The 14,390-nt window shown below is 50.9% G+C and overlaps 2 protein-coding genes across 2 annotated transcripts; one reads left to right on the top strand and one right to left on the bottom strand.

The window, feature by feature from the left end:
• Nucleotides 1-990: 990 nt before the first annotated feature.
• Nucleotides 991-6,887, top strand: PIM1 (Pim-1 proto-oncogene, serine/threonine kinase). Its single transcript, XM_084611445.1, has 6 exons — nt 991-1,231; nt 1,588-1,694; nt 1,928-1,978; nt 2,131-2,497; nt 4,550-4,726; nt 5,464-6,887. Exons 1-6 carry the CDS (start codon nt 1,153-1,155, stop codon nt 5,619-5,621), a joined length of 939 nt encoding a protein of 312 aa, XP_084467571.1. The 5' UTR covers nt 991-1,152; the 3' UTR covers nt 5,622-6,887.
• A 3,318-nt stretch (nt 6,888-10,205) lies between these two features.
• TMEM217 (transmembrane protein 217) lies at nt 10,206-10,784 on the bottom strand (the record flags this gene model as incomplete). The annotated part of the gene is made up of 1 exon (XM_084610969.1): nt 10,206-10,784. One exon carries the CDS (start codon nt 10,782-10,784, stop codon nt 10,206-10,208), a length of 579 nt encoding a protein of 192 aa, XP_084467095.1.
• Between the last annotated feature and the right edge of the window lie 3,606 nt (nt 10,785-14,390).

Here is a 14,390-nt window from a genome sequence, read left to right as displayed (position 1 = left end):
ACTCCACTGAAATCGATGGAACCGTGCCAGCGTCAAACTGGTGTGAGGGCAGAATCACCGAGTTAGTTGACCACCGAGTTAGTTGACCATCTACATCAGGTGAGATCTGAAAATGCCAGCGTTTTTCTGGTCAAAGTGGACATTAAAGAGCCCATGGCCCAACTGGCAGGAATAGGGGCGTTACCAGAAATCTCCTCCTTTCTGTTTCCTGCCAGTGCGCCACCCTCCACCCCAGAGGTGACTGCATGGGGGTGGTTGGATTATGATGTGTTTTATGGGTGGGTCATGGGGGCCCCCATTGTGCTAGGCGCTGTACAGGAACCTACTGGAGGTCCCTGCCCTGAAGAGCTTACGAGCCAAACAGAGAGACAGATGGAGGGTGGGAGGGTGCCCCCCTGCCCTCTTGCTTGTAACCACACTGATCCCAGGGAGCCCAGCGGGGGCGGGGGGAGCGAAGGGGGGGGTTAGTTTATTTTGGCTTGTATTTTCTGCTGGATTTGGGGGGGGGGTATTTACAGCCGTCCCCCCCTTTCCCACCCTCTGCCCCTCCCCCCCTCATTTGCCCCTCCCAAACTTTCCACCTGCCCCTGCCCCATCCACCTGCTGTCTTCCCTCACTTTTCCTCAGGCTTCCCCTCCCTCTTCCCCCCCTCAGGCCGCTCCCCCCAGTCTCTCCCCCCGCCCCGCTCCTTTATTCTCCCCTTCCCCCGCCCCCTCCCCCCTCTTGGCGCCTTTTCCTTCCCGCCACGTCTTTAGTCTCCTCGTCCTATTCTGACGGGGGGGGAGGGGAGGACGGGCCCCGCGGCTGATTGGCTGCAAGCGGCTTTGTAGGCGGGGCGGGCCCCGCGCCGAAGCCCCGCCCCCAGGTTGTCCCCGGCCCCGCCCCTGCCCCGGCTCCCTCCCTCCCCTTACTACTGGCGGCTGGAGCGAGGGGAGCCGGCGCCACACGGGAGCCCGGCACCGAGCGCAGCAGCCTCGTCGGCTCTGCTCCCAGTCGCGCCCCCCCCTCCCCCCTCGGCCTCCGCCCCTCCCGCGCCAGCCCGGACCCCACCCCCTTGGTTCCGACCCGGCGGGGCTGCGAGCCGAGCCACTGGCGCCCGGTTCGGTTCGGGCGGTCCCGGTCCCGGTCCCGGAGCAAGGGGACGGGGCGGGGATGCTGCTCTCCAAGATCAACTCGCTGGCCCACCTGTGCTCCGGGTCCGGCGGGGAGCACCCGGCCAAGCTACAGCCAGGTGAGGCCCGGTTCGGTTCGGCTCGGCTCGGATCCGCGGCTGGGGCTGGCTCTGGAGTGGGGCGCCCCAGAGCGGTCCGGGTTCGGTGCGGGAGGAGCCCGGTCCTGCGGGGCATTGGGGAGGCTCATAGAGGAGTCTGATCCGGTTCGGGGGGTCTGGTCCGGGTTGGCGGGGTTCGGTCTGAGGCGGCATGGGGGGGTCTGATCCAGTTTGGTCGGGGGAGGGATGATGAGTCTGGTCCAGTTCGGGGTCGTTCCGAGGAGGGATGTGGGTCCGGTCCGGTCTGGAGGGCTGGCCCGGTCTTTTGAGGACAACAGCTGGGTCTGATCCTGGTGTCTGTCTGTCTCTGCCTGCAGGGAAGGACAAGGAGCCCCTGGAGAAGCTGTACCAGGTGGGCCCACTGCTGGGCAGTGGTGGCTTTGGGTCTGTCTACTCGGGCACCCGCCTGTCCGACGGCGCCCCGGTGAGTAGAGCCCGCCCCCCCCCCCACCCCTGCAGCCAGCTCCCCATGCCTGCTGCTCTACAGAGCTCTACCTTTGGTGAGAGACCTGTCCCTGACCCACTTGCATCTCCTTTGCTTTGCCCTGGCAGAACCACCATCTTGCATCCCCTTCCCCGGTCCCTTGTTTGCCTCCCCTCTTTCTGGGGTTGCCTGACCTGACTCTGATTGTCTGTGGGGTTCTGTTTGTGTTCTAGGTGGCCATCAAGCACGTGGCCCGGGACCGGATTTCTGACTGGGGAGAGCTGGTAAGTGCCTGGGGCAGGAATAGCTGTTGTGGCTCTGCATTGCATGGTCATGGCTCTGTAGTGAAGGTTGCAGCCGGTGTCATAGGTAGTTCTTGACTTTGTGGGTCAATTTGCCTGCCTCTGATGGAGCTCTCCTTTCTCTCTCTGTGCAGCCTGGCGGGACCAGAGTGCCCATGGAGATCCTGCTCCTGAAGAAAGTGGGCTCAGGCTTCCGGGGGGTCATTCGGCTTTTGGACTGGTTTGAGAGACCGGACAGCTTCATCTTGGTTTTGGAGCGGCCAGATCCCGTGCAGGACCTGTTTGACTTCATCACGGAAAGGGGTGCTCTCCCTGAGGAGCTCGCCCGCAGCTTTTTCCGCCAGGTTCTGGAGGCGGTTCGGCACTGTCATAGCTGTGGGGTATTGCACCGGGATATCAAGGACGAGAACATCCTGATTGATCTGAACAGCGGGGAACTGAAACTGATAGATTTTGGGTCTGGGGCATTACTCAAGGACACAGTGTACACTGATTTTGATGGTGAGTGTCTATTTCCATCCCCTTCTATTTTATCTGCGTAGGGAGGGAAGCCAGGGAAATTCCTCTTTGAAATGGGTTGTTCCCTGCCTGTAAATGTTCAGTAACTTCCCAGCCAAGGAATGTTTTGTTCCCTCCTCCCCCTGCCATTGTCACTTGCTAAATATACTGTTGTATGATCTGCAGCTTTGATACCTTTGGGGTTTTCCTCCCTGCCTTGTATCCAAAAAGCATTTCACAAATGTGTTTGCCCTTTTGTTGGGTGTTAATCACAGGCACTGGTGGTAGCTGCCCATGTCATACAGGGGGTGGCGGGGGGGGCACATACAAGAATCTATCTCTGGAGTCCCTGTGAGCAATGAGAGGAGAAAGTTGGGCTCTGGTTCCAGTGGTTTGGTTTTCTCTAGGTCCATCACATCTGTAGCATTTCAGCAGGGATCTGGCTGGTATTCCACCCTCCGGGGGGGTGGTGCAAACAAGATCTGCCTCATTTCATAGATGGGGAAAGATTGAGTTAAACCTGTCTACAGCCATGGCTGCTCAGATGCTGGATTCTAACCTAATCTAGCAGCTAGAATGCAGGGGAGGGGATGTTTCCCCCCTAAGGATAAAGAGAAGGGCTCTTGTACAGTTTCTTTCTGTGAGGATGGATGGACATCAATTTGGGGAGGGGATCAAGAGGAGAAGCTGCTGTCTCCGCCATCTCGCTAAATTATTCATTTCACTGGAAAGTTGTGTTTTGTCACGGGATGAATGTTGTGAAATAGGATCTGCAGGAGATCTGCTTACAGCAGGCTCCCTTTCCTCTGCTGCCCAAAGGCACCTGAGTCAGATCTTTGGGGAGGGGGGAGCTATAAACCCAGGGAGGAGTGTTTGACCTTGGAGCAGGGGTGCAGGGATCTGCGTGGGGGACAAATAAAGAGAGCTGCCTTGTGTTGCTGGTGGTAGGCTTTTTTTTGACTCACTTGAAAGGCATATTCAGGGTAGGGCCGTTGACTTTCAAAAAAAAATCACTGTTTGTTGCTGAGGGTTTGTTTTGCTTCTGCTTTGCCGGATGGCTTGGGCTATGCTGCATTTTTTGTTTTTAATTTAACGGTTGATGACAAGGGATGGGTTTGCCCCTCCCAACCACCTTCTCTTCTGCAGAATTTCCCAAGCTAATGGTGCCCCCTGGTGGGGCATCGGGTCTCTTTTTACAACCCAAAGTTTGTAAACAACAGTCACGTGGCCAGGAACCAGACTAGGAGCTCTGACCTCAGTCTCCTCTTCCTGCCAGAAGGGAAGAGATCAAATACAACAAAGGCAAAGGGCGTAAGCATCTGCAGAGGCCAAAAGCAGGGTGGAATCTGAGTTCCAAGCATAATTATCACATGCACAATTGAACTAACTAAAACCACTCCCTTGATGTTGTACAACAAACCTTCGTCCACAGCTTTGGAGTAGGCTGGCTTTGGCTACTGTTGAGTCAGTCAGGTATAATGCCAAAAAAGGAAAAAACTCTTCAAGGTATCTGCCCTTCTTTGGGTTCCACAAGGAAACCCATTTATGAAGAAAGGACTATAAGGTTGTCTGGGCTCCTTGTAGTGCAGTAGACAAGGCCTCAGCCCCGCCCCAAATGCTCTGTCTACACTGGGTCACCATGGACTGAAGCATCTGCAAGCTGCCTCTCTCTTTACCTCAGTGAGAAATGGTTACATCGACAGCGAGAAAGTCAGGACAACAGTGGCCTTAAGAAACCTGTTCTTTATTGTGGCTTGTATTGCAGCTGGAAAACATGTTTATTTGCATTCCATTTGGTTCTGCTTCATTTGTAGTCTGTGCCCTAGTGCAACTCTGCAATTGCTAAAACTGCTGGGGGCTTAAATCCCACTCAGACTGGGCTGATAGGTTGCAATATCTTAATATTGTTTAACTAAATTTGGGGCTGAAGTACCTGACTTGGTCTCTTAAAACCACCCTGATAACACCTGAAAAAAGAATTAATAACTGGTTGCTCTGCTTAGGGTACAAGATGAAATATTTCTGCTAACCATGATCCTCTAATCTTCTCTACAGGAACCAGAGTGTACAGCCCCCCGGAATGGATCCGCTGTCACCGATATCACGGCAGGTCAGCAGCAGTCTGGTCTCTGGGGGTCCTGCTGTATGACATGGTCTGCGGGGATATCCCCTTTGAACATGATGAGGAGATTATTAAGGGCCAGGTCTACTTCAGACAGAGGGTCTCTCCAGGTGAGCACTCTCCTTTGTTGTGTTAGAGTTGGGCAAACAACTGCTTAGCCTGAATGCCACACTGACAAAGTGATAATATGATGCCATAGAGATGCATTACCATCACTTCATGCAACCAGTGAGACGTGCAAGGCATGATTCTGTGATCTAGTGGTCCCTTGTCTTAAACTCAATGAGATGTTTAATGCTATTGAATCCCAGCAAAGTGCGGGGGACCCCGCTGTCTTCTCTGCCTTAGACAGCTGTTTCAGAGCTCACTGTTGTAGTTCACTTCAGCACTTGACTCTCCTGCCGCTTGCTGGGGTCTTTAATGTGGCTACTGCAGCTGGCTGCTGAAGCAGTCTTACAGAAAGTGGAAATGACAAAAGATCTTGAACCAAGTAGCTCTCCGGTTTAATCATCTCACTGGGGAAGGGAAAGCTGATTTTTGCTATTAGCCTGGGTGTGAATGGCAGGGGAAGATGGGCTGTTCACGGCTTTTTGTTGCCAATTTGCTCCCTTGTGTATTTTCGGAGTCTCCTTCCAAAGATGGGAACTGGTTCACCCACGTACGGGGGCTGGGGGGGGGCGTAACTCAGAAACAACACCTAGCCACAGCCATGGTAATCTGTCCTGTGAAGCAAGAAAGGCAGATCCCAAAGCAGACTTGCAGATGGCAAAATAGGGAGGCTTGCTGTAGGCTTCACAGACATTACTCAGCAGCAGATTCTCACTGACTGCTTGTTTTCTCTCCCCAGAGTGCCAGCACCTCATTAAATGGTGTCTGGCCTTGAGGCCCTCCGAGAGGCCATCCTTTGAAGACCTTCTAAATCATTCTTGGATGCAAGACGTCCTCTTGCCACAGAAAACGGCAGAGATCCACCTGCACAGTCTAATTCAGGAGTCTGGCAAATAGCAGCTCCTCTCATCCATTGGGTGTAAAAGAAAAAACTCTCACCAGTAACTGTCTGCCTGTTACATGGGAACATGCATATCTCATTCCAGAGCTCAGCTAACTGGAGAATCTTCTGAGAGGCTGGAGGTTACCATCCATCCCAGGTGGACTGGTCTTGAACTCGTTAGGTCCTGCCTTACTTGATGTCTTGCCAGTAGACTTTTTTGATGTCTTATGGGCACATCCATGAGTGTCCCTGACCTGCTGAGTCCTGGAATAGGAACTGAGCAAGGACCAGAGAATAAGCAAGAAAGTTTCGCTTGGGGAAACTGGCTGTGGAGAGGGAGGGAAGGTACTGATTTGAATACCTGTCTTATTCACTGTGTCACCGTGTTCTGAGTGCCTTCAGTTGCGATCTGGGCTGTGCTGGGGGAAATACTTGAATCTTCCTACACCTCTGCTTCTCCAAGATTCACCTGGGTTTATTTTATATTCCCCTCCTTAAGGAACAGGTCAGAAGCAGCCATGGGTGAAAACAGTGCACCCTGGCTAGTTGTTTCTGAGGTATGCTGTCTAGCAGAAACTTTTCTTCCTCAGCTCTTTGCTTTGAGTCTCAAAAGCTGGGGCATCCTCACAGATGCACAAACAATGCAACCCAATAGAGCTGTAAATGTGTACAGAATTATACAGGAGCGAAGCTTGGTGTACAGAGGACTGTAGTTTATAATGGTAACGTTTTTACTTTTTTTTTGTTTGTTTTTAACTTATTTTCAGGGGGTTGGGTTATTTTTTGTTTGTTTGTTTTTAAGGAAAATGTCCGAACCTGTAGGATAACTTATTTATTTATTTATAATTCATGTGGGTTCAGAGCCCATGCCTGGCTTCCATAGCTGCTGATCTGGTTTCCAGTTGGGGTCTCCCCACCCGACTGCACTCCCTTCTTAAAATGCTCTGTTAACATCTCACCACTGTGTGGAGTGGCTGACTGCTTCCCAGCTGTCTGTAAATAGTTCCGGCTGCCGGTGTTCCTCTTCCACGCGTGTGTTCAATTGTTTTAAAGGCATTTCCACGGGTATTTGTCTGGGCTGCGGGACGTCATGTGTATATAGCACTGGTTTTGCCGAGCTGTCGGGGAAGGTACCCTGGACTCCAACACTGTCAAGCCTGTATATGTCATCAGTGTGTAGTCTGCTGCTTTTGTTAATAGTTAATATTGTACAGGGGAATTCAGAAATCCTATTTTTTTTATACATGCGGTTTTAAATAAAAATGAATCACTTGACTTAACCTGAGACCTCTTCTCTTTCGGGTGGAGTAAAACTGCCAGTTTCACAGCGCAGCAAAGCGGTGCTGTCGAAACTCAGGACCCTTCATAACATGATCCAAACGCCGAGAGCACCACCAAAGCGCGCGGCTCTCGGAGCAGGAGATGAGTAAGCTACAGCTAGAGATAGCAGCCCAAACCACAAAGCTTGAATTCACATGTCCTCAAAGCCGTGTCACTCAGATGCAGTGTTTTGGTTCAGCCCGTTAAAGGTGTCAGCTATTAGTGTTGGATCTGAACTGGTGCACTCTCCATGCCAGATGTCCTGGTTCTGGCCATCTCTGGCAGCCTTCTTCACTGAACTGTGAGATCAAAGGTGTATGGCTGAGGCATAAAGTATGTACATACCGTTTCCATTCATGCCTAGTCGTGTGTGAACAAAGCAGGTAAATGTCAGTGCTGCATTGATGATGCAGTATGTTACCCATGCACGTGGCACACTGGATGCTGACCATCCATGTCTGGGCACATGGGGTTTCAGTTAACCGATCCTGTGTGGCAGGCTCTGGAGGCATCTGATTCGTTACATACTATCACCATCTTCAGCCAGGCTGGGGCTGGCCCAGAGCCACGGGAGCTGTTGACGTCCAGACTAGGAGAACGTGGTCGTTTTCACACTCTTCAGCACAAATAAGCTGGGCTTCCCCTCGTTAAACTACAGCGACCACATGGTGCAGGCAACGGCCTCTTGGTGTGAACAGTAACTTCTGCAGCACTGAGTTAGCGGCAACCTTTAAAACTCTGCTTTACCCTGGTGGAGGCAGGAGCTATTCTTTACCTGTTACGTTTCAGGGTGTCTGCGGGTTGAATGGAACAGTTGCTCCACCTGGCTGTAATATTCACGGTGTTGTCTAAAACCTATGCTGTTGGTTCAAGTGTGGGGCTGTGTAACGTTAAGAGATGGAGCAGTGACTGCAAGCATTGTTTGCACAGTGCACTTCTTTTTAAAACCCTGTTGGTTGTAGCCTCCTGGGGAAATATTTGACCCTCTCGGCACTGCTAATCTCCAGCAAGGTGCCTGCCACCAAGTGAGCACTGGGGTTGCCTAGAGTCTTCTAGGTATGGCACTGGACTACAAGCATGAGCAGCAGGATATAGGAGTTGTATTCCTGCACTGCAACTTCCTTGCTGTGTACCCCGGGCCAAGTCATTTTCTGCTCTATGCCTCAGTTTCCCCATCTGTAAAGAGTCCTCTGTACAGCCCTTGCAGGTCCCTTTGAGGAAAGGCATTAGTGAGTTAATTTTTTTTTTTTTTTTTTTTGTAGGTGGGCTGAACAAGAAAGCTCAGCTCCACATCTTCAAAGGCTGGGGGCTACTGAGCTCTGTGGTTTTCATTTAACTGCAGGCTCTTGTGCTAGACCAAAACAAACTTTATAACTCCTTATTTTGAGAAAGTCCATCTCACACATTTAGGGCAGCAAATGAGTCTCTTGCAGTGAGTGAAATTTAGCCGGGCGCAGTTACAGTATCACAGCAAACTGCTCCCCACTGAGTGGAGGCTCTCCCTCCTTCCCGTAAACACACTGCTCAGCTGCTATTCCACTTCTTAGAAACCTCACCACAGAAAGGCCAAGTCAGATCAGAGTGTCAAGTCCTGCAGAGACCGATGCAATGATAGTCACTATGCTTCCTGCTGCAGCTTATGTCTATTGCCCGGCCAGGCCAGCTCAGTAGGAGGGAAATGCTGTCAGGGAGACATGACATCCAAATGGCGCAGAGTACCAAGGAGCACATAGAGCCTAATTAGGCCCTTTGTCACGTAGGCATAACTCTCACTGAGGCTGGGAGTTAAATCCATCTAAGATCCTGGTTCAGGAAAACATTTAAACGTGGGCTGAAGCCCTGGGAAGTCAATGGCACCTAACTGGGTATGTTTACACTGCAGCTGGGAACACCCTAGAAAATAGCAGGGTGGACATCTTGGAACCTGTGGAGGCTAGCGTTAGCCACACGATCTCAGACCCCGCGGGTAGAATGGGCTTGAGCTCAGGGGGCTAGCTAGAGCCTCTGACAGCACCAGGCAAAAATTCCAAAGTCCTGCCCCAGCATTCACTGGCTTGGCTTTTCTGGAAGCTGCTCTCTTCTTCAGTTGTTCCAAAATCTTGGCAGCTAGGTAGGGGACGTCCCCAACACAGTGTTGATAGCCCTGATGGGCAACAGAGATGCAACAAAACCTATTGGCACTATTCTCCGCTTTGGCAGGTCCGGAGGTTCCTGTGCTTTATTAGAGAGGTTATTCCGCAAAGCAAGGTGCACCTGCAGTCTGGGCTGGCACCTGTGCTCGCTAACCTCACTCTGCCTGGCTATTGTCCACAATGTGCAACTGCACTGCTAAGCTCCAGTTCCTACACTGTCCCCCCGAAGGTGCTGCTCAAAACCAGTGCTTCCTGGGATGTGACGTAAATAGTTTTGTGGCAGCCTACGTCCTAGATAGAGGAGCTGCGTAGTTATGTCAGTAGTGTGGTGCTGTATTTGTTTACTCTTACCTGGCAACCATGCAACAATTTGCTTAGGCTGCATGCCAAAGATCTGTGCTGCCGATCCTGCTAGAGGCCCCTACTGGCAGAAAGTCCACGGGCGGGAGGGCGTAGCAGGAAAAAGCAGCCACAGCCTCTTCCATCAGATAGGGAGTCAGCCCAGGTGAGTGTATAGGCCAAAAAGTCATCAGTGCGTGGTCTACTTGAATGCATCCTCTCAGCAGCATCTGCCACGGGGCTCTTACAATACCCTGATCATAGCTTACAGCTGTCCCAAGTGCCTAAATCCCTTTTTAAAATGAGAGTGAGGCTCCTAAATCAGTTAGGTGTTGCAATGCTGAGCCCCGCAATGCCTAAATACCTTTCAAAAGCTGGCCTTATGTCAGGCTTTTCATCCCTCGAGCTTCAAGTGCCTTCCCTATATACTATACGTCAAGATCTTTCTCTCCCTTTTACAGATGAGAAAACTGAGGTAGAGGGAGATGACGTGACTTGCTCAAGGTCATTTGGTGAGTCGGTCGCAGAGCTGTGGAAAGGCCCAGTTCTGCCGACTCCCAGTTCCCACATCCTGTGGCTCCCTGTTGCAAAATAAAAGCCTGGGAAGAACCTAAAACACAAATATAAACAATGGGCTTTGGGGGGTTTATTCAGGACTTGAACGCACAGCCTGGGAAATGCAGCAACAGCAAGAGAAACACTGAATTACACAACAGAGGAAGGAGATTATACAGGTAATGGTCTCTCATCTCCACCAGTAGGAAATATGTGAAAATGGAGCCCAATGCAGTGCTCCGAAACCTCCCCTCACACGCCTTTCCGAGCAGTGGAGCTCAACCTAAACTTGGGCGGTTCTGACACGTTCTTAGAGATCCGCCTCAGCCTGAGCGACAGCCTTCCTTTCCCTTTGCTGTCAATAATCAGCAGGGCATATGTGACAATGAAGGAGAGCCAGAAGCAATCCATGGGGATCCTGGTGGCCAGCCCAAACCACTCCAGGGGGCTGAGGGAAAACCAGGCTTCTTTGGAGACCTGGTAAGCCAGGGCCACGACGAAGCAGTTAGCCAAGTCGTAGAAGGTGATCCATGCGACATAGGCGAACAACCCCCTGTAGTGCCGCTTGTGGACTGAGTAGATGAGGAAGACACACACCGGGTAGGTCATGATGGCCAGCGTGATGGCTGTATAGTAGCAATACGGTAGCATCTTCCCCAGCTTGGTCATGTTAAAGGGCTTGATTTGCGCCATGTCTGTCATTGCTCGTTCAAAGTGGCCAAACTCAAAGATCAGGTACATGTTGGTCACTAGGATCATGTAGACAGCAGCGACAATGGCCCCGGCCTTGGGGGTCATGCCACAGAACCCCCCCGGGCACAAGATGATCATGTTTTCTCCACAGGCAACTTCGCTGGCCAAGGAAACCGAAGGAGCGTCGCAGAGTAGAAAGGCAAGCGAGGAAAGACGTCGGCGGGGCTTGTGTTAGGTATGGAGCCAGTGAGCCCACGGCTGTGCTGGAAAGGAAAAGGATCAGGCTGAAACATCGTGTGGTGGGAGATCGTCGTTTGGACTCCCAAGGAGAATTGATTAGCGTGTGCGCACACACACACACCCTGTACCCCCATCTCACACACACACCCTGTAACTCCATCTCTCTCTCTCACTCTCTCACACACTAACCCCATCTCACACACACACCCCATCTGTAACTCCATCTCTCTCACACACACACACACTGTACCCCCATCTCACACACACCCTCTGTAACTCCATCTCTCCCTCTCTCTCACACACACACCCTCTGTAACTCTCTCTCTCTCTCTCTCTCACACACACCCTCTGTAACTCTCTCTCTCTCTCTCTCTCTCACACACACACACACACTAACCCCATCTCACACACACACACTAACCCCATCTCTCTCTCTCACACACACACACACACTAACCCCATCTCACACACACACCCTCTGTAACTCCATCTCTCTCTCTCTCTCACACACACACACTGTAACCCCATCTCACACACACACCCTCTGTAACTCCATCTCTCTCTCTCTCACACACACACACTGTAACCCCATCTCACACACACACCCTCTGTAACGCTCTCTCTCTCTCTATCTCACACACACACACACACACTGTAACCCCATCTCACACACACACACACACACTGTAACCCCATCTCACACACACACCCTCTGTAACTCCATCTCTCTCTCTCTCACACACACACACTGTAACCCCATCTCACACACACACCCTCTGTAACACTCTCTCTCTCTCTCTCTCACACACACACACACACACACTGTAACCCCATCTCACACACACACACACACACTGTAACCCCATCTCACACACACACCCTCTGTAACTCCATCTCTCTCTCTCTCACACACACACACTGTAACCCCATCTCACACACACACCCTCTGTAACGCTCTCTCTCTCTCTCTCTCACACACACACACACACACACTAACCCCATCTCACACACACACACACACACTGTAACCCCATCTCACACACACACACACACACACTGTAACCCCATCTCACACACACACCCTCTGTAACTCTCTCTCTCTCTCTCTCTCACACACACACTCTGTAACCCCATCTCACACACACACTCTGTAACTTCATCTCTCTCTCTCTCTCTCACACACACACCCTCTGTAACCCCATCTCTCACACACAGACACACAACTCTGTAACCCCATCTCTCTCTCTCTCACACACACACACTGTAACCCCATCTCTCTCTCTCACACTGTAACCCCATCTCACACTCACACACACACACACACTGTAACCCCATCTCACTCACACACACACACACTCTGTAGCCCCATCTCACCAAGATTCCTGCTAAACCAAAACTTGGTTATGTCCCCCATGATCCTATGTGCTCTTGACCGCGTTCCACATCCCCCAACCCTCAAGTGCAGAGAAGGGTTCCCAGCCCCCTTAATCAACAACAAGCCATGCTCCTGAGCTCCTGCATTGAGAGACCTGCCTGCTTTAAAGGGGGCCCACTCTAGTCCCCTTTTAGAAACAGTGAAGGGGACAGGTGGTTGATTGCTCGAGTTCCTGTGGAACTAATTTTAATGCTGGTGAGATTAAATTTAATTGTGTTTACCGAATAATTAATGATGTTAGGTGCCTAAGCCCTTGCATAGGCCTCCTTATTATTTTAATCTCAATAACATAGAGTCTAGCAGTCTCCCAGCTGTTGGCAGCCTGGTGGATAGAGCACTTAGGAGATTTGGGTTCTACCACCTCTACCACTGGCCTGCTGGGTGATCTTGGGCAAGTCACGTCCCTCTCCGTGCCTCAGTTTCCCCACCTGTAAAATGGGGATAATGCTACTGTGCCCTCCCTTGTAAAGCGCTTTGAGAACGACAGATGAAAAGTGCTAGATTAGAGTGAGGTCTTTATTATTATTTCATTAAAATCACCAAATATATGTTGAATCAATTATTTGCTGCAATGTAACCACTTAGCTCTAGATTGCAGGCCCCTTGAGCCAGCTCTATACTGACACAGACATTTTAAAAAAAAAAAAAAAAAAAAGCATTGCAAAATAAAATAAAATAACTTAAAAGAAAAGGTGCAAAGCCAAGCCTGCAGGCTGACTCCTCAGCGGGGCTGAGCGCCCACAGCTCTCCTGGAAATCCACAGACCATGTTTTCCAGATTCATAAGAGCCCAGCAGGACCTGCTCTCTAGGCCAGGTTGACCAAATTAGCTCAGTGCTCAGAAGCTCCCATTGTGGTGCTCTGGCCAGATTTCTAGGCTATGACTGCCAGAAATTCCCACTGAACTCAAAAGGCCAAAGCCTGGAGCTTTAATCAAGCAAACTCCCATCAGTGTCAATGGAAGTTTGTTTGAATGGGGACATCCGGAAATAGGCCTTTCAATTTCGTCTCCATCTTTCATTCCCACCAACAGGAGGCATTTCCAGCCCCTCAAAGGTTAGACTCAGTGAGCAGGTCAGGGCTAACGTACCTCCTTCTGAGAGAGAAAAGGGAGGAGACCTGGTGGATGGATCGGCTGCGATATCTTTGCACCGGCTGGAAATGATGCCTCGCCACTGTGCCACGGACCTTAGCCGTTAATGGCTGAGAGACCATATGCTCTTCCCATTGGGACCCTGCTCTGCTAAAGGAATAACTCCTCCAACTACTCAGCTCACCAGGAACCTATAAAGCAAAGGGAACACAGGAATTGCCAGATGGGATCAGAACCAAGGTCCATCTAGTCCAGGATCCTTTCTCCAACAGTGGCCAGTGCCAGATGCTTCAGAGGAAGATGCAAACAAACAAACAAAAAACAGAAGGTAGCAGTGGGCTAATCTAACAGTTAGACACTAACTATGGCCAAACAGAAGGCACCTGACCCAAATATTGGCAGAAACCAAATTATCCACCTGCCTAGAGCCAGAAAAAGGTAAGCTGCTTCCCCCTGCTGGAGACCAGCACCTAGGACAGGGGCCTGGGGGAGGACTTGTCTCCATGGCCAAGAAATCAGTAGTGCCTCCTTGGTCTGTTCAGGCAATGAAGAGATTTTTGACCCCACATGGGGCAGGGATGTATTACTGCCAGCCCTAGATCCTGCACTTTAGGATGGGGAGTGACTCTGTTTGGCTTCCTCCCTTAAAAGAAGCTAAAAAGAATTCAGGCCCCCCCATCATGCACACTCTTAACAGATGCAAAGTTATGCACCTGCTCAAGTGTTTTCAGGATCAGGGCCTTAGATTATAGGTTCACTGGGGCAAGAACGGCAGTATTGTCAACTCCCATCATTTTATCTTCATTTTATCTTCATTAGAGACTTGCGATATTTGGTGTTTTTCTTAAAGCCCCAGCTCCTGGAGGCAAGTGATTTGGTGAGAATGTCGACTTCTGTTTAAAAAAAAATTTCTAGCCCTCATGGTTGTGGAGAAAATCCAGAAAATGTTACCCGAGTTCTGCCTAAAGGCAAGACAA

The sequence above is a fragment of the Lepidochelys olivacea genome (genome assembly GCF_965140295.1).
Source record: "Lepidochelys olivacea isolate rLepOli2 genome assembly, chromosome: 21".
Taxonomy (NCBI): Eukaryota; Metazoa; Chordata; order Testudines; family Cheloniidae; genus Lepidochelys; species Lepidochelys olivacea.
Note: the sequence above shows the minus strand (reverse complement) of the source record. Positions and strands in the feature narration are given on the sequence as shown.

What these genes read in the sequence shown, in the direction of transcription:
- PIM1 (XM_084611445.1), top strand. Translation starts at nt 1,153, where the DNA reads ATGCTGCTCTCCAAGATCAACTCGCTGGCCCACCTGTGCTCCGGGTCC. An exon ending in GCCTGTCCGACGGCGCCCCG is followed by an intron (nt 1,695 to 1,927) that starts GTGAGTAGAGCC and finishes TTTGTGTTCTAG; the next exon opens with GTGGCCATCAAGCACGTGGC. An exon ending in CAGACAGAGGGTCTCTCCAG is followed by an intron (nt 4,727 to 5,463) that starts GTGAGCACTCTC and finishes TTCTCTCCCCAG; the next exon opens with AGTGCCAGCACCTCATTAAA.